Below are 16,654 nucleotides of genomic sequence, written 5' to 3'. Positions count from 1 at the left end.
TTAACAATTTACTTCACGGAGGTTAAGAACTGGTGTATGTATTAAATGTTGTACCGAATAAAAATACTAAATCACATTAAATTGAAATAAATTGCAATGATAAAAAACCATGAATTAGTTTTGCTTCTAGAAATTAAAGCAATTGCTTTCAAGACACATTTTACAAACATGAAACCAAAGTCATATCAAAGATATATTTAATTTTAGAAGTAGGATGGGAGAACGGATAGTATTTACTTCAGTCCGACTCATAGCCCGGTATAGAGCCTATCCCTCTAACACGTAACGAAAAGTTTAAATTATCTTAGTGGCTCACTTAAACTACGTTTTGATGACGTTGCTGACGGGGACGGCAAAAAATACGTAATTCCTTTTTATCTCTGTCGCTACGACCCGCCTTTTATTTCACCCCCTCCGTCCCGTGGAAGGGGGTCCGGGAGTTTGACGCGCGCCCAGACTACTCTGTTCTCTATTCCTACTTCTAAAATTAAATCTATTCCTGGTCATATTCACAGATACTTCGGAAACCGGTTCGAAGCTATTCAAAACTCTTCCAAAGTAGAAATCAGGGCTTAAGATATTGCAGATCACTGTCGGGGCCTAGGGGAAACCCCCTTGCCTAATGAAAACCTTCGACTTCACCCGGAAGTAGGATAAAAATCCTTGAAAGGAAAAATAGACGGACTGACATATAATTTAAATGCAAGGATAATTAAGAATAATGTGGGGATGAGACACCTTTATATAAAGTAAAAACACGCAAGTATAAATATAAACATATCTTTCATAAAACAGAATAGACAAGCTGAAGTTTGACCACTAACCCATGACGAATCAAACCCAGTGTCACCTTCTTAAGTCTGGAAACGTATCACGTAAAATAGTATTCTTCAGCAATCAATGTCTTGAACTAATCTTCAGTTCTAACATCTTGACCCTAAGTCCACTTCAATAGAAAAAAAACCTCACATTACTATGACAAGCCTTGGCCAAATCTATAATACTCCAGAGTGTCATAACCTTTAACACCCTGAATGACCGTCCGAAACTTCATTTTCCGTCAAAGAGAGGATGAAGAGCTAAGGCTAATCCAACAAATTGAAACTCAGGACCCCGTGCAACAATGTGACCTCTGAACCTTATATAGATACCTCCCAAAAATATCCTAACAACAAATACTCTTTCTCAAAGCCATTCTTTGTCCGTCAACAAAAAAAAGGTACAGATTTATTTTTCTCCATCAATGAATGTCACATTTTGTTCAGCCCAATGAACCGCTATGACCAATAACTTCTCGCCCAGCCAGACTAGGGGATAGCCTTCCACCGTCTTGCCGACCATTAAACATGGACAAATAAAAGCAGGACATGACTATAGCTACACTATCAGAAACGCGCAACTAGCAGAGGCCACTACCGGCAAGAAATTAAAATGCAAAGCTAGGTCATATCGTTCACGAGAATTTTTTAAATAACACCTGACGTTTCTCCGGAATGCGGTGCCATCTTGTTCGGCAAACCAGCATAAAATGTTGATTGAAATATCTCTTAGTAAGATTGATACAATTTAAATTATGTAAATATTTCATGTGCACTAACTGGTGTTAACCCTATGCATGTAGTGTATGTGAGGACTACTCTAGATGGCGCGGTGGAATTTAATGTTTCAGTAGGCATATTTTAATGCATATTCACACTTTGGTGACTTAAATATGTACTACTAGCTAAGATACCCGGCATTGCCTGTGGTATTTTAAGGGATGAGTTTCCTGTCTATGTAGATACTGAACACTAGATACACTTTGGCGCCACCTATTTGAAGTATCCGCACGATGTAGGTTTTATAATAGATTTAAAATTCAATAAAATTATGCTTAAGTCAACACAAAACCACTTATAAAACCTTCTATTATAGTGCTACTGATATCAACCACGCAGTTTGGTCAAATTCGGAATGACAAATACCGTCCTAAAGCTTTATATATCCTTAAACCTTTTTTACATCGTCTGCTAAAGCATAGCACACTCGATCGAGTGAGCTATGGCTCAAGAATAGTGCCATCTCAACACTGCACGACGAAACTGAAAATTTTCAAACATAAACTAGCGAATCTTTTACGTAGTGGTTGACAAGTGAGAACAGTCTAATTAAGCTACAAAAGCGACGTCTTCACTGACGTGAACTTAAGATTTTAGACTTGTTTTGCAGGGACTTTAGATACAGTGACTGGTATAAAATAACTAATGCGGAATTGGTAAGAAAAACTTTTTGATTGCATGGCGGATTTCAAAAATAAGGTATTTATGGGCAAAGAACTGAAAACTAGTTCCGATTCTATTTTAACTACCTCTTAAACAGAATTGCTTTTATTTTAGGCCTGTGTGATGCAAATGCCACGAGTCTAAAATGTCCCGTAGTTTATTAGTCCATGCAGCAAATAAGCAATTTTTGCCGCTATTCCCCGTCTTTCCGATAACCAGAACAATTTCTGGACAAAAACATTCCTTTCTGATTCCGAATTGGAAGCCGACGTAGTGGAAGACCTCAAATTGATCCAGAACCATAGCTTACTTGGGATATGTAATGTTTTCTCGCAACTTTCAGATATCAAAATTGAAAGTGCACGGTATAGAGGCGTCTCATATTTTCTAGACCAGTATCGGATTTCTAGGTGAATGTTAACTTTTCGGTTTTTGGTATTTTTCGTTTATTTGCTTGAATGATTCTTAGAAATGAATTTTTCCCTATTTTGATGACTCCGATAAGTATATAGGCCTACAGGGTGTTACTGATAAGTCTACATGCATAAATTAAGGGGGATGTTCTATGGGCGATTTTGAGTCGAAAATGTTCTATGACATTTTACCGTCAGGGACACTGTTTTCAAGTTAAGATTGTCCAGAGTATTTTACGGATGACCCCTTAAATTTAATTAAGAAACTGATTTAGACAATGATTTCTAAATTAATTAAAAGGGAGGGTGAACTAGAAAATCAAATGATTTTTTATCGATTCTTCTACTAATTACAAGACCAGTGTGCATAGTGAAACATTCAGGAAATACTTTCGAATGATTTTAAAATTCAAATTGGGTTCAGATTTTTATTATAATTTTAAATAAGGACCTCTGACCAATCGCGTAACGCCTTGCCTTTTTATTAACAAAATTCTCCTGGCACGTTCCGTATCGAATGAAAATTGATAAAATTTGCGCGAAACGTGACAATCGTGGCGGGAGACATGAAGCGTGCCACGAGAACTTTGTTAATAAAAAGGCAAGGCGTTACGCGATTGGTCGGAGGTCATTATTTCAAATTATCCATAAAATCTGAACCTAATTTGAATTTTAAAATCATTCGGAAGTATTTCCTGAATGTTTCACTATGCAGACTGGTCTTAAAATTAGTAGAAGAATCGATAAAAAAATAACTTGATTTTCAACTTCACCCTCCCTTTTTATTAAATTAGAAATCATTGTCCAAATCAGTTTCTTAATTAAATTTAAATGGTCATCCGTAAAATACTCTGGACAATCTTAACTTGAAAACAGTGTCCCTGACAGCAAAATGTCATAGAACATTTTCGACTCAAAATCGTCCATAGAACATCCCCCTTAATTTATGGCAGACTTATCAGTAACACCCTGTAAATAGATACCAAACTAGCAAAGGGGGCAGAGAAAGTTTCACTGACGTTATTACGTCAGGATGTTTAATTACTGACCCAAAACGGTTGTATATTGAAACCCAAACCCCTTTCAGGCCATCTATAGGCGTATATTTAAAACCAGAAACCATAAATTTCATCCATAGAATACTACCTAACAGATTGTTTTCGCTAGTAAAAACGCGGTATGGTTTGCAAAAACTCCCCATTTTCCAAAAATAAAACAGCCATGTGGTTTTTTCGCACTAGGCACTTGCCTACAGTGCCTGTTGAATAATCTGACATTGCCTAAACCATTTCTACAAGTTACATTACACAAAACACAATATTATCAACACCCAAGTACTTATAGTGCGGCTGCAAATTGAACCGTATCGGAAGCATCTCTAGCATTCCATCACCCCTGGTAACGCGGCAATATAACCCAACAAATCACCCAATAATCAAGACGAAAAAGGACATAGAGAGGTTCCCTTACCTGTTCCAATCCAATATTATCTGCATTCCACGCTATAATGGGTATTCCCAAATAGCCAATCAACTGCATGACGTATTGGGCCGAAGCGGCGTTATTCCCATAGACTGGAGAATTTGTAAAATACAAGACGGTCACCACATTCCTTGGTAGTAACTTGGAGCACAAAATATCCAATATATGGCTTGGAGAAGGGGCCAAATCCATATAGACCAAACTGGCCTTGTTCACATTGTAATGCGATGTGAAGTTGAACGGATAGCGTCGCCTATTGTAGATTTCTTTAACGGTGTTTATTATGATCTTTTGGTAAATGCGTTTGACTGTTGTCATAGATGTTTCTGGTAAAATGGCACCGATGTTGATGTCTATAAGATCGTGGCGGTCGGCGTCCACCTGAAGTGATGTCATGAAGGCTGACAGAAAGACAAGTAGAAACCATGGTGTGACGGTTCTCATGGTGATGTCTTGTTGACAATAGAATTCTATGTTTTTACGTAATTTTTCTGATAGTATTGTTAAGCATCTGAAAATAGAAGAAGAAAGAAACATAATGTAGACCCAACCAACAAATCTTTTGAATTTTTATAACGGCTCCGATCTTAAATTGTTCTCGGGTTTTGAGGCGAGAAAGGGATAGCCTGATTGGCTTGATTTTGCCATGCGCAGAACCTGTTTTACCCCAAGAGTCCGACTCTAAAATCCAATCAGAAAAATAAGAGGTTTATTTTCGTCGCTCAACGACAGATGGTACTACAGTCAACTTTGTTAGTCACGTGATCCTATCACTTAGATGGAGACCGGACCCAGCCAACTTGTTTAATTGTTGGTTGGGTCTAATAGATATTAGTAGAGTAACTATAACCAGAAGTATATAATTCTTATCTTCGAGAGAAGTGTTCCACAAAGCGGGATAACTGTAACGTCATTCTTCCCAACATCGGAACATTTGGAGCAAGGTTACTAAACCGAATCACATACGCGATAAATAGTTCCCTCATTATTAGTCTATTAGCGTTAAACTATTTGGCAAGACTCGCTTGTGGATTTTTGTCCCACCCCAAGACGAGGTTTGTGGGTTGATTGCTGAGGATTTAGTGCCAAATAATTATAGAATTCACCTTACGGTGCGGTGCCCATCTGAAGTTTGATGAGCGGGAAAGCAAACAAAAAGGGTGAGCCTGGTTACATAACTAAAGTATTAAAAGGATACAGAGTGTCATCCTTCTTCTATTATCCCCGTCTGCTATAACATATGACCTGTCTTCGTTTTTATATGTGAATATTAAAATGGTTCCTTCTCAACAACAAAGACGTTAGATATACCTTCAAGTAAGGCAAAAGGACCTTGGTGGACTAGTAACTTTCAAGCTCTTATCTAACGTCTTTGGATCTCACAATGGACGTCCCGTCTTAAAAGGGTCTATTTCGTGCCACAAAACAACAAACTGCGAAAGTTACAACAATCTTAACCTCGACATTGTTATAGTCAAACCTTACTACGATTCTAAAAAATTCAAAATTCTATATATATCTTGAGTATGGATCAGCTATCTATTTTTGAAGCAATTCTGTAGTGAAACGGCTCAAAAATAGAAACGTTTCATCCAAGCTTATCCCAAATTCAAACCATTGAATTCCTTACACCTTTACTACCATTTCTATCGACGTTCTTCTACAAAAAAATAGGAAAAAACACTTCAAGGCAGACTTTAAAAGCAAAACGACAAAGGCTTAAGAGAGGCACTTTTCTAAAGTCCTTCCACTTAAGCAAAAGCAAAGCCTACCTAAATCTTTTTTTTTTTTTGGGAAAAAGATATCAAAACAAGTCTGAAATATCTAAACCCTAACCAACCTCTCAATAAGTATGGGTCGACTCGAGGAGCATATTGTGGCTATCTATGAATTTCTCGTAGATGGGCCTCTTCTGGTGGTCGGAAAAAGAAACAATTGCCTACTTTGATCTATATTTCTAGTTCTAAAATACTTTTATAAGATATTTTCCATAAGTATGTCACTACCTATACAAGTTCGTAATGCTAGAGACTTACAGCTCGTGCTAGTTCTAGAACAACGAGCGAGAATTGACTACACGCGGTTTTACAGTCCACCTTCCTATTTAGTCTGTGCTAAGCTTTTGACAGCGCCTCCCCAGGCGTCACTTTACGGGAATATAGGACCTACGTCACTTCATGACAAGCTCTCAGTAACCAGTGACAAACGTATGGAACATATGAACTTCTGATATATTTTTGACCTTTCGGTAGTGACGTACAATTCAACCGCCAACTCTGTCTTAAAAATGGAATCTAGTACTGACAAAAATAAAATAGGGAAAGCAGTATTCAAAAATGCCGCTAGATGGCCTACCGAATCGAAAGGCACTAAGGGGTACGTTCATTGCCGCCCATGGCATATCAAAATTTCTCCTCTATGGCGCCCCAGTCTCTTTAATTTTGTACTGCATGGATAACGCCGATGCTAAGCTATTACGGTGGACCAATATTTATGCGTTATAGGGTTATGCCTTAACGTATAATTTTTTTCTGTGTATACGAGATGATTGCTTTTAGACTGAGAGAATGAAATTGTGTTTTACTACGAGTTAAAACAAGTATCTGTGTAAATTGACAATTGAATGCACCCGAAGCAAATATTTGGCCAGAGTGAAACGCAAGACCAGATCTACTTAGATCGATCCTAAAGATGAAAGTATTTCGGGCATATTCCCAAGGTAATATAGTTTAAACTTTACTTCTAGGCCTAGCGATGATTAAATTCCCAAACATGTATTTTATTTCCCAGTTTGGTTTGTTTTCAAAAGAAGTCTAACCAAGATGAAAGGCATATTCATATAATATCATAATCATGCATAGTCTATCTAGAGTTGCGAGTCGGTGGTAATTTACCGTTCGTAACTAACAAGAAGCGGATAAAACCAGGGATAGATTTAATTTTAGAAGTAGGAATGGAGAAAAGAATAATTTGGGCGCGCGTCAAAGTCCCGGACCCCCTTCTCCGGGACGGAGGTGTTTGAAAGAAGAAGCGGGTCATAGCGACAGAGATAAAAAGGAATTACGCATTTTCGCCGTCCCCGTCAACAAAGTCATCAAAACGGAGTTTAAATTAGCCAATAAGATAATCTAAAATTTTCGTTACTTGTTGGAGGGAGGGGCTCTTTACTGGGCTATGAGTTGGACTGAAGTAAATACTATCCGTTCTCCATTGCCACTTTTAAAATTAAATCTATCCCTGATAAAACGTATGAACGTTATTCCGAAACTACATTTTTAACTCTCCGAGTGACAATTACGTCGCGGAGAGGTATTACACTGGATGTATCTCTGTGTGTCTGTCACCGCGTTTGCAGTTGGCAAATCGGAGCAGCCGTGTTCGCAGAAAGCCATTATCATCGTTAGGATTAAGAAGTACGCGGCGATCGGCTAAGGTTACGAGAAACGTCTTAACACCCAATGGCAGGGCTTCCACCCAAGGTTCACGCAATTACGGGTTTTCTTATCATTAATTGTGAATCAATCGCTTTATATAAAATTAATTTCCAAAAATTGTTAAAGAGGCATGCGCTTGAATTCAAACGTCAACAATAGCTATGTTTAAAACGACTTTAGGAATAAAGTTTCTTAAAACGATTTAACTAGAATTAAGGTAAATTAATGACGTTTAAAATAATTAATATCAATTATATTTACTTAGTTATTTAAAAAATCCTCTCAATTGGGTCTCTACTCGGAGAGGTTTATTTTGGTTTCCCAACTTGTAAATTAACGAACATCGACTTTTGAAGCATAAAAAGCCTAGTTTTATCTAATATCGATTAAATATTCAGCTCACTGCAGCTTTTTAGCTAACTGCTAAACAGTGCCTAGATTAAACGATGAATTAGATCAACTAATCATCAAATACATTCAATAACTCGATTACTGCTCCGAAATGCAACGGAAACTTGACAATAAAAATAAAACCTGAAAAAGACCGACTTGGAAAAAATGTAAAATATAAAATAATACCATCTAAAAAGAAATTCCTCGCATAACCTAAAGCGAAAAAACAGCCACAACGTCTTCAAAAATATTTGACATTTTCTAAAAACTTTGGAATACCAGTGGCCCACTATTCCTTATAGCAAAAAGTAGTAACAAGTTGGGAAACAAAAATAAACCTCTCCAAGTCGAGACGCAATTAAGAAATTTTTCTTAAATAATTAAATAAATATAATTGATATTAATTAATTTTAATCTTCGTTAATTTACCTTACTTCTAGTTAAATCGTTTTAAGAAACTTTATTCCTAAAATAATTTTAAACATACCTATTGTTGAAGTTTGAATTCAAGCGTATGCCTCTTTAACAATTTTTGGAAATTAAGGGGATATTATAAGGCGATTGATTCACAATAAATCATAAGAAAACCCGACATTGCGTGAACCTTTGGTGGAAGCCCTGGCATTGGAAGGCTAGACGTTTCTCGTAACCCTAGCCGATCGCCACCTACTTCTTAATCCTAACGATGGGAGTTGAAGCCATAAATTGCTTTCTGTGAACGCGTTTGCTCCAATTTTCCAACTGAGAACGCGGTGAAAGACGTTCACACACACACACAGACACAGACACAGACACGTCCAGTGTAATACCTCTCCGTGACGTCATCGTCACTCGGAGAGGTAAAGAAATTCACTTCAAACCCCATATATTTTCGTGTCTTCCGCTAAAATATTTTCATAAAAAATGATGTACCCTTTGGCGAGTTTACGCGGCCAATCCAAAAAAGAATTCAATGAATGGAATAATACAGAAAGTAACGGGAATTTCGCTTTAAAAGCGGAAACTTGGTATCTGAAATACTTTGAAGAGTCAAGACTTCCGACAAATTGCCTTTCAAAACTGCAATATTTTGACGCCCGCAATGATAAAATGGAAATTCTTCAACTGAAACTTTGGTATAGTGTGGTGTAATATGGGATTCAAGAGGAGAAAACATCCAAAAGCAAAGTAAAAGACGTGTGAAATGTAAAAATTGTTCTTTGATTTTATATGCATAGAAGGAAGAAATAAAACGTAGTGTCAGTCAGTGTTTCTTGAGGAATGGTTTGCGCGACTGTTATACCTAGCCTAAACCACTGAGGTCAACACAGACATGGACCAGATGGGATATAAACTACTAGGTGTTGTTTTGACAGGGTTTATGCAAACCTGCAAAACCTGGAAATGTCAAAGAAACCAATTTTTGGCAAAAGATTCAGGGAGAACTCAGGGAAATTAGTTATGACTAAAAACGCAAGGAAAACTGAGGGAAATTAATTATTGACTAAAATACCCAGGGACAGCTCAGGGAAATTAATTATTGACTAAAAATTGGGGAAAGTTTTGTAAAATTCAGGGAAAACTCTGAGAAATTTATATTTTTTAGTAAAATTCAGGGAAAACTCTGAGAAATTTATATTTTTTAGTAAAATTCAGGGAAAACTCTGAGAAATTTATATTTTTTAGTAAAATTCAGGGAAAACTCTGAGAAATTTATATTTTTTATAAAATTCAGTGAAAATCCAGGGAAATTTATAATTTTTAGTAAAATTCAGGGAAAATCCAGGGAAATTTATAATTTTTAGTAAAATTCAGTGAAAATCCAGGGAAATTTATAATTTTTAGTAAAATTCAGGGAAAATCCAGGGAAATTTATAATTTTTAGTAAAATTCAGGGAAAACCGCGGGAAATTTATAATTGTACAGTCAACTAAGTATAGTATTAGGAAATAGAAGGACGTCTTGTTGACGGTGTTTAGCGAGGAAAACCCATCACACGTACTCTTGCAGAAACATAACCAATGTCTTTGGTATATGCAGGGTTGTACTGGGGATTGTATCTTATATATAAAAGTTTGTTCTTACATATTTCGACTTTCCATAGATGAATTCTTAAACACTACTAAAAGCTTAGCAAATAGTTGGAAGTGGTTACTTAAATTTGTATGGACTTAAGTTTGTACATAAAGATGTGTATACGGCATTAGTTCGCATTAAATCCTCAAGCAAACATCTTGCGTTTCCTTAAAGGTAGAAGATGAAGTTTACATTTTCATTTATGTCTATTTCCCTAAAAATCCGACCATCGATCTCATTGGCCAAAGTTGGAGCCAATCGAAGCGTAAACTTCAAATATACTTTTACCAAGGCCCTTACCAAAATCTAGTTTCTATTTTTCAATGTTTCAAAGATACAAAGAAAAAAAGGTCGAAAAAGGTCTATTAGATCTAATATGGTCAACTTTTTAAAATCGATAAAAAAAGTCGCAAATGTTTTGCTGAGTTTCTTTAACTATTTCATTATTATTAAGGGTGTAGAATCAACTTATTTCATGTTACATTCTTGGGATAAAAAGTAGTGATAATGATTTAAGAAAAAGCAGACAGTAGATTTTTGAACTGACAAAACCTTGACATTTTGTACTTAGAAACGAACCATTTTTTAAATACATTGAGAAGTCGCTTAACAGATGGCGTTTTCCAAACACTAATATCATATAAAACTGTACGTTACCCCGGTAAAACGAGTTATCGTGTTACCTTGCCATGTACTGACATAAAATTTATCATAGTACCCAAGCTTTTGATTGGGCATAAGCCTCAGGTGCCATCTGGTGGTTATAACAAGAACTTCCATTTACAGTTAACTTCGCAAGGTAAAAATTAAAATATTTACACCCAAAGATAGCTGTACTCACCGAGGCACAACCACAAAAAGCATTCTGGGATTATTAAACCGCTACAGATATCCCCGAAGTATGCTTACAACATGTAAGAAACTTCTGTTCTGGTCAATATGAACTAGAAACACCCTAAGCCAAACCCAACCAACGAATACCGCGCTTCCCATCCACAATCATTCACTCAATCAAGCAAAAAATATTTTAACAGACGGCCCTAGCCATGCACTGACATAAACAGACGCTCTTCATCGTGCATTCAGCAAGGGGGGGGGGGAATCTCGGCAAAATCATTCAGAGTTCAAGGCCTTTACTCAACCGGAAGTGACAATTCTGTCCGTTTCCGTTAAGCGTCATAGACGTCTGCTAGATTCCTGTACCAACTACCATTTTCCTAACTGTAGATAGCGTCTGACAAAAGCAGATTCAATGGAAGGCAATTCATTTAAAGTGGTAGTGGCGAAAAATGGTTAAAACTATGTTTGAGATTTTTAGTTGGGGTACTGATTATCGTACGCTGGACACTTTCACAAGTGTTCGCTTCTTTGTGTGGTTTTATTTCAATAGATAACACCAGGGATAGATGTAATTTTAGTAGTTGGAATGGAGAACAGAGTAATCTGGACGCACGTCAAAGTCCCGGACCCCCTTCCACGTGACGGTGGGGGGTATATGAAAGAAGAGGCGGGTCATAGCGACAAAGGTGAAAAGGAATTATGTATATTTCGCCGTCCCCGTCATAAACGTCATCACAACGTAGTTTAAGTGAACCAATAAGATAGTTTAAACTTATCATTACGTGTTGTAGGGATGGGCTCTTTACTGGGCTATGAGTCGGACTGAAGTAAAGGCTAACCGTTCTCCAATCCTGCTTCTAAAATTACATGGATCCCTGATAACACATTAACAAAAACGTGATTGAAAACTATCATACTTTCGACTGTCAGAAGGCTGTCGCAAAATTCAGTTGCCATAGCCTACGATTTACTTCTGATGTCATATTACTTCCCCTAAAGACCATTTAATAATAATAATCTAGGCTTTATCGACAAAGGGATGTCCACACTAAGCCCGAGGCTTACTTACAGCTGGTTCCCTTTACAAAGCATAGAGGAGTGATGGCTAGCCCTTATGCCACAGCTAACCGAAAGCGCATTATAGTTGACCTCGGCAAGTTCTGAGAGAAAGGCGAAACTGGGTAAGACCCCGAATCAAAACAGCTTTAACAAGTGAGGAAAAAACTTTGCTAGGGATTTTCCCCAGGTTTTGATGTAAAAAAGGGGGCATGCTACTATGAGGACAAAGTACATGCTCGTTGTCCTCCAAGTAGCATGGTCTCCTTGTGTAAATGGTACGTATCGTCCTAGTCTGAAAACTATCAATTCAAACGACAAAACACAGACCATGTGTAAGCATATATTATAAGTTTATAAGATATGTTCCATAAGTATAACACTTCCTATACTTCGTAATGCTAGAGACTTACAGCTCGAGCTAGTTCGAGAACGACAAGCGAGAATTGAAGTCCTACACTCGGTTAATTTTGCAGTCCATGTTCCTATTTAGTCTGTACTAAGCTTTTGAAAGCGCCTCAACAGACATCGCTTTACGAGAATCTATGACGTTTCACCTACTTTAAACCACTTCATGACAAGCTCTCAGTAACCAGTGACAAACTTATGGAACATATCTTATGAATTTATGATATATCTAATGTATTTTATATATATTTATGGTAAAAAACCGTTTTAAACCAAAATTTAATGATGATGATGTTGAATAAAACAGACATTATCATTTTCAAGACAAATTTTTAAAATACGATATAATTCCCATAAGAATATGAAAACTTGAAAAAATACTTTTTGTAGAATAAGTAAATCTTCGTGATAATCTACTTCTTTTTTGGATTTATGGAAGCCACCAGAGTTTTTCCCACCTCTATGGAATCTGGGAATCTGGAGCAAGCGACAAATATAAATGACACGAGAGCGGGGGTCTCTGGCTTCGACATTATTTGGTGCTTAGGATGGCTTAATAAAGCGAATGACACCCCGCAGGTCGTTCATCCAATTAATCGATGTCTGCGCCAGTGTATGCCAACAAAATTGACTGCTTACGAGGCCTTTTTCTTTCCTAGTTTTGGCGGGCCCCGGTAAAGTCATTCGGTTAATATGACTTAATGGGAACCCTATAGACGCTTAAAGGAAAGGGTCACCTAACGAAATATTATACCTTAAAAGAACGGCCATTTTCTAAATATAAAACTAAAAATATATAAAAAATTAATGATATCTTATTACAAAATAATTATCATTTAATTAGTCTTAAAAATATTCAAGGACTACTGCACCACTATTGGTTAAGTGGCGTCTGCTAAACCAGGGATAGATTTAATTTTAGAAGAAGGAATGGAGAACAGAATAATCTGGGCGCGCGTCAAAGTCCCGGACCCCCTTACACGGGACGGGAGGGGGGTATGAAAGAAGAGGCGGGTCATAGTGACAGAGGTAAAATGGAACTACGTATTTTTCTCCGTCCCCGTCAGCAACGTCATCAAAACGTAGATTTAGTGAGCCAATAAGATAATTTAAACTTTTCGTTACGTCTTGGAGGGAGGGGCTCTATACTGGACTATGAGTCGGACTGAAGTAATTTCTAACCGTTCTCCATTCCTACTTCTAAAATTAAATATATCCCTGGCTAAACCGAACCTCATACCCTTTAAGAGATTAGCTGAATTCTCACAGGCTGAGAGAGGTAAAGGTAAGAAGGTAGGGGGTAAGAGGTTCGTTTTAGCAGACGCCACTAAACCAATGGCGGATGGTGCAGTAGTCCACGTTTTTAAGACTAATTAAATGCTAATTATTTTGTAATAAGATATCTTTTTTAATTTTTATTTTTCCTACACTCTCATAAATTAAAGGGTGTGTTCTTAATTGGGTCAAAGTGAGTGGAAAGTGTCAAAGGTCATGGGGTCAACAACATTTAGTTACGGAGATATGGGCTACGAAAACATATTGCAAATAAAAAAATTTTAACAATATTTGTTACTAGCCGTTACCCGCGGCGTCGCTCGCGTGTAATAAGAACTTCCATCTAAAATGATATAAAGAATGTGTAGATTTTACTGATGACTAATATTTTTGTAGCACCCTAGGAGCGAAGGCACTCGGCACAGTCCGTCAGCCCGTCGGGATATTTTTTATTACTTTTCATGCGGACATTATTCCTTAAAGAAGGGTTTTTAAGTTTTTGGCCGCCATTTAAAAAGATGGCAACAAATCGAACCCAAAATACCATTCAGCCCGTCTATAGGTTAAAGGAAACCATTGTACTAAATATTTGTGAAATCGGTTGAAACGCGCGTACTTTATTGCATAGAGAATATTTTTTTACATTTCTGGGCGCCATTTTAAAAGATGGCGGAAAATCAAACCCGAAAGACCATTCAGCCCGTCTTAAGGCTAAAGCAAACCAGTGTACTAAATATTTGTGAAATCGGTTGAAACGCGCGTACTTAATTGCATAGAGAATATGTTTTACATTTCTGGGCGCCATTTTTTAAGATGGCGGCGGATTGGAAAAATCTTTCTTAGTACGCGCCTACTACTTATGAGTAACGTTCCTGCAAATTTTCAGCCTTCTAGGGCAAGCGGTTTGGGCTAGGCGTTGATTATCAGTCAGTCTGTCAGTCAGTCAGTCAGGACTTTGATTTATATAGTATTTGTTATGAGGGAAAGTAACTTCTTAGGGGATTTAAAAGTAATGTATTTTCAACGAGCGCCTGTAAAAGTGTTGATACGTGCAATACACAAGTTCTCGCAGAGAACACACCTTACAGGCGCAAATTTTATTTTTTTATAAATTCATAAAGTTTTGAAGCAAAATGTAGGTTTCAAAACGGTATAATAGCGATTTCCACTGACTGCACTAGAGCACTCTAAGTGCACTCTCGGCGCGTTTTCGTCCGCCACTGGGAACACGAGTGCAACACTCGCCCAGAATCGCGTTTTCCACTGACCCCAAAAACTGCCCGAGAATTGCTCTTTCGTGCTCTGAAAAATTCGACGGAGCGACGGTGCTCGAGTATGACGTAATAAAATTAAAATGGCGGACCATGGGGTATCTCATAGAAGACAGGCTCTCGCTTATGCTTATTTATTTCTGGAATCATCTTGTTCTGAAGATGAAGAATACGAGGTTTTATCATTACTTTAAAGATATTACGCCTCTTCCTAAAACCAATAATTATATCAGAGACGTTGTCGATCATTATTCAAAATAGATTTTTTGAAAATTAATTGAAATGTTAATTCTATTAATTGGTTTCGGCCCATTTGCGTCAAGATATACACACTTTATTGCAATTTCGTCTCCGGCGCCAATTTTGATTATTCAGAGCGCGCTCTGACCTCTCGATCGTGTTCCACTGACGAAACTATTCTCTCCAAAACTCGCTGAGGGCAGTTACGTCATCCTGACACTGAGAGCACTCTTTGGAGCAGTCAGTGGAAATCGCTATAAGTAGAGGTTAAATAAGAAGTATAATAATACGAAGTTATTGAAAGTCCATTAGAAATAAATTTCGGGTATTTACGTTTATTTTTTTAATTACTACCCCATCATTTCTCATGTCTACACTGAACTATTAGCTCACGTTTGACAATGTTTTAGGCGAGATTCATGGTTTAATTATTATCTTTGGAGCCTAAAAATATCTATGGAAACGCTCATAAGGTTTCTACAGAATGAAATAACACATGCTTATCCGAAAAGAAAAGAAAATTACGAATTTATAAAATTCGTAAAAGTAACGTTGTTAACAATTGATCTAATTTGCTTTAAGCCAATAAATTTTTTCGATTGAATTTTACTTTTCTTTTAAGAACTAATTCCCGCCTTAAAACCAGCATTGGTTTAAATCAGTGAACCAGGGAGACTCTGCTGGGGAGTTTCAATGAGTTTCAAAATACACTCTGTTAATTCCTTGGGTTTATTCCTTGGATATTATGGGACTTTTCATGAAACAATAGGATATTATAGGACCTTTCGTAAAATTATAGGATAATATAGGACCTTTCGTAAAATTATAGGATAATATAGGACCTTTCGTAAAATTATAGGATAATATAGGACCTTTCGTAAAATTATAGGATAATATAGGACCTTTCGTAAAATTATAGGATAATATAGGACCTTTCGTAAAATTATAGGATAATATAGGACCTTTCGTAAAATTATAGGATAATATAGGACTTTTCGTAAAATTATAGGATAATATAGGACCTTTCGTAAAATTATAGGATAATATAGGACCTTTCGTAAAATTATAGGATAATATAGGACCTTTCGTGAAATTTTAGGATATTGTAGGACCTTTCATGAAATTTTAGGATATTACAGGACCTTTCGTAAAATTTTAGGATATTACAGGACCTTTCGTAAAATTTTAGGATATTACAGGACCTTTCGTAAAATTTTAGGATATTATAGGACCTTTCGTAAAATTTTAGGATATTATAGGACCTTTCGTAAAATTATAGGATATTATAGGACCTTTCGTAAAATTATAGGATATTATAGGACATTTCATGAAATTATAGGATATTATGGGACATTTCATGAAATTATAGGATATTATAGAACACGTTTAAAAATGTAGGATTTCATAGGAATTATAGGACCTCTGGGGCTCCCTGTTATATACTTAGCGTTTCTTCCTAAATAAACTCTCCCATAGAACCTCCCTGATGAAACTCACATTACTCTCTTAACTCGCAACTAGAGAGA

The 16,654-nt window shown here is 36.8% G+C and overlaps 1 protein-coding gene across 1 annotated transcript in view; it reads right to left on the bottom strand.

Annotated features, from left to right (window-relative positions):
- The window catches only part of LOC149618757 (glutamate receptor ionotropic, NMDA 2B-like), a 522,592-nt gene that overhangs the window by 363,952 nt on the left and 141,986 nt on the right, over positions 1 to 16,654 (bottom strand). Inside the window, exon 4 of the mRNA XM_089853883.1 lies at positions 4,145 to 4,667. Within this exon, the coding sequence (XP_089710009.1) occupies positions 4,145 to 4,600 (456 nt within the window). The 5' untranslated portion in view covers positions 4,601 to 4,667. The remainder of the gene's footprint in view (positions 1 to 4,144; positions 4,668 to 16,654) is intronic.

This window comes from Phalangium opilio, unplaced genomic scaffold, assembly GCF_054372755.1.
Source record: "Phalangium opilio isolate 3A_F unplaced genomic scaffold, DU_Popi_V2 ptg000209l_1, whole genome shotgun sequence".
NCBI classification, from domain to species: Eukaryota; Metazoa; Arthropoda; class Arachnida; order Opiliones; family Phalangiidae; genus Phalangium; species Phalangium opilio.
This window is presented reverse-complemented; position numbering and strand designations above follow the sequence as displayed.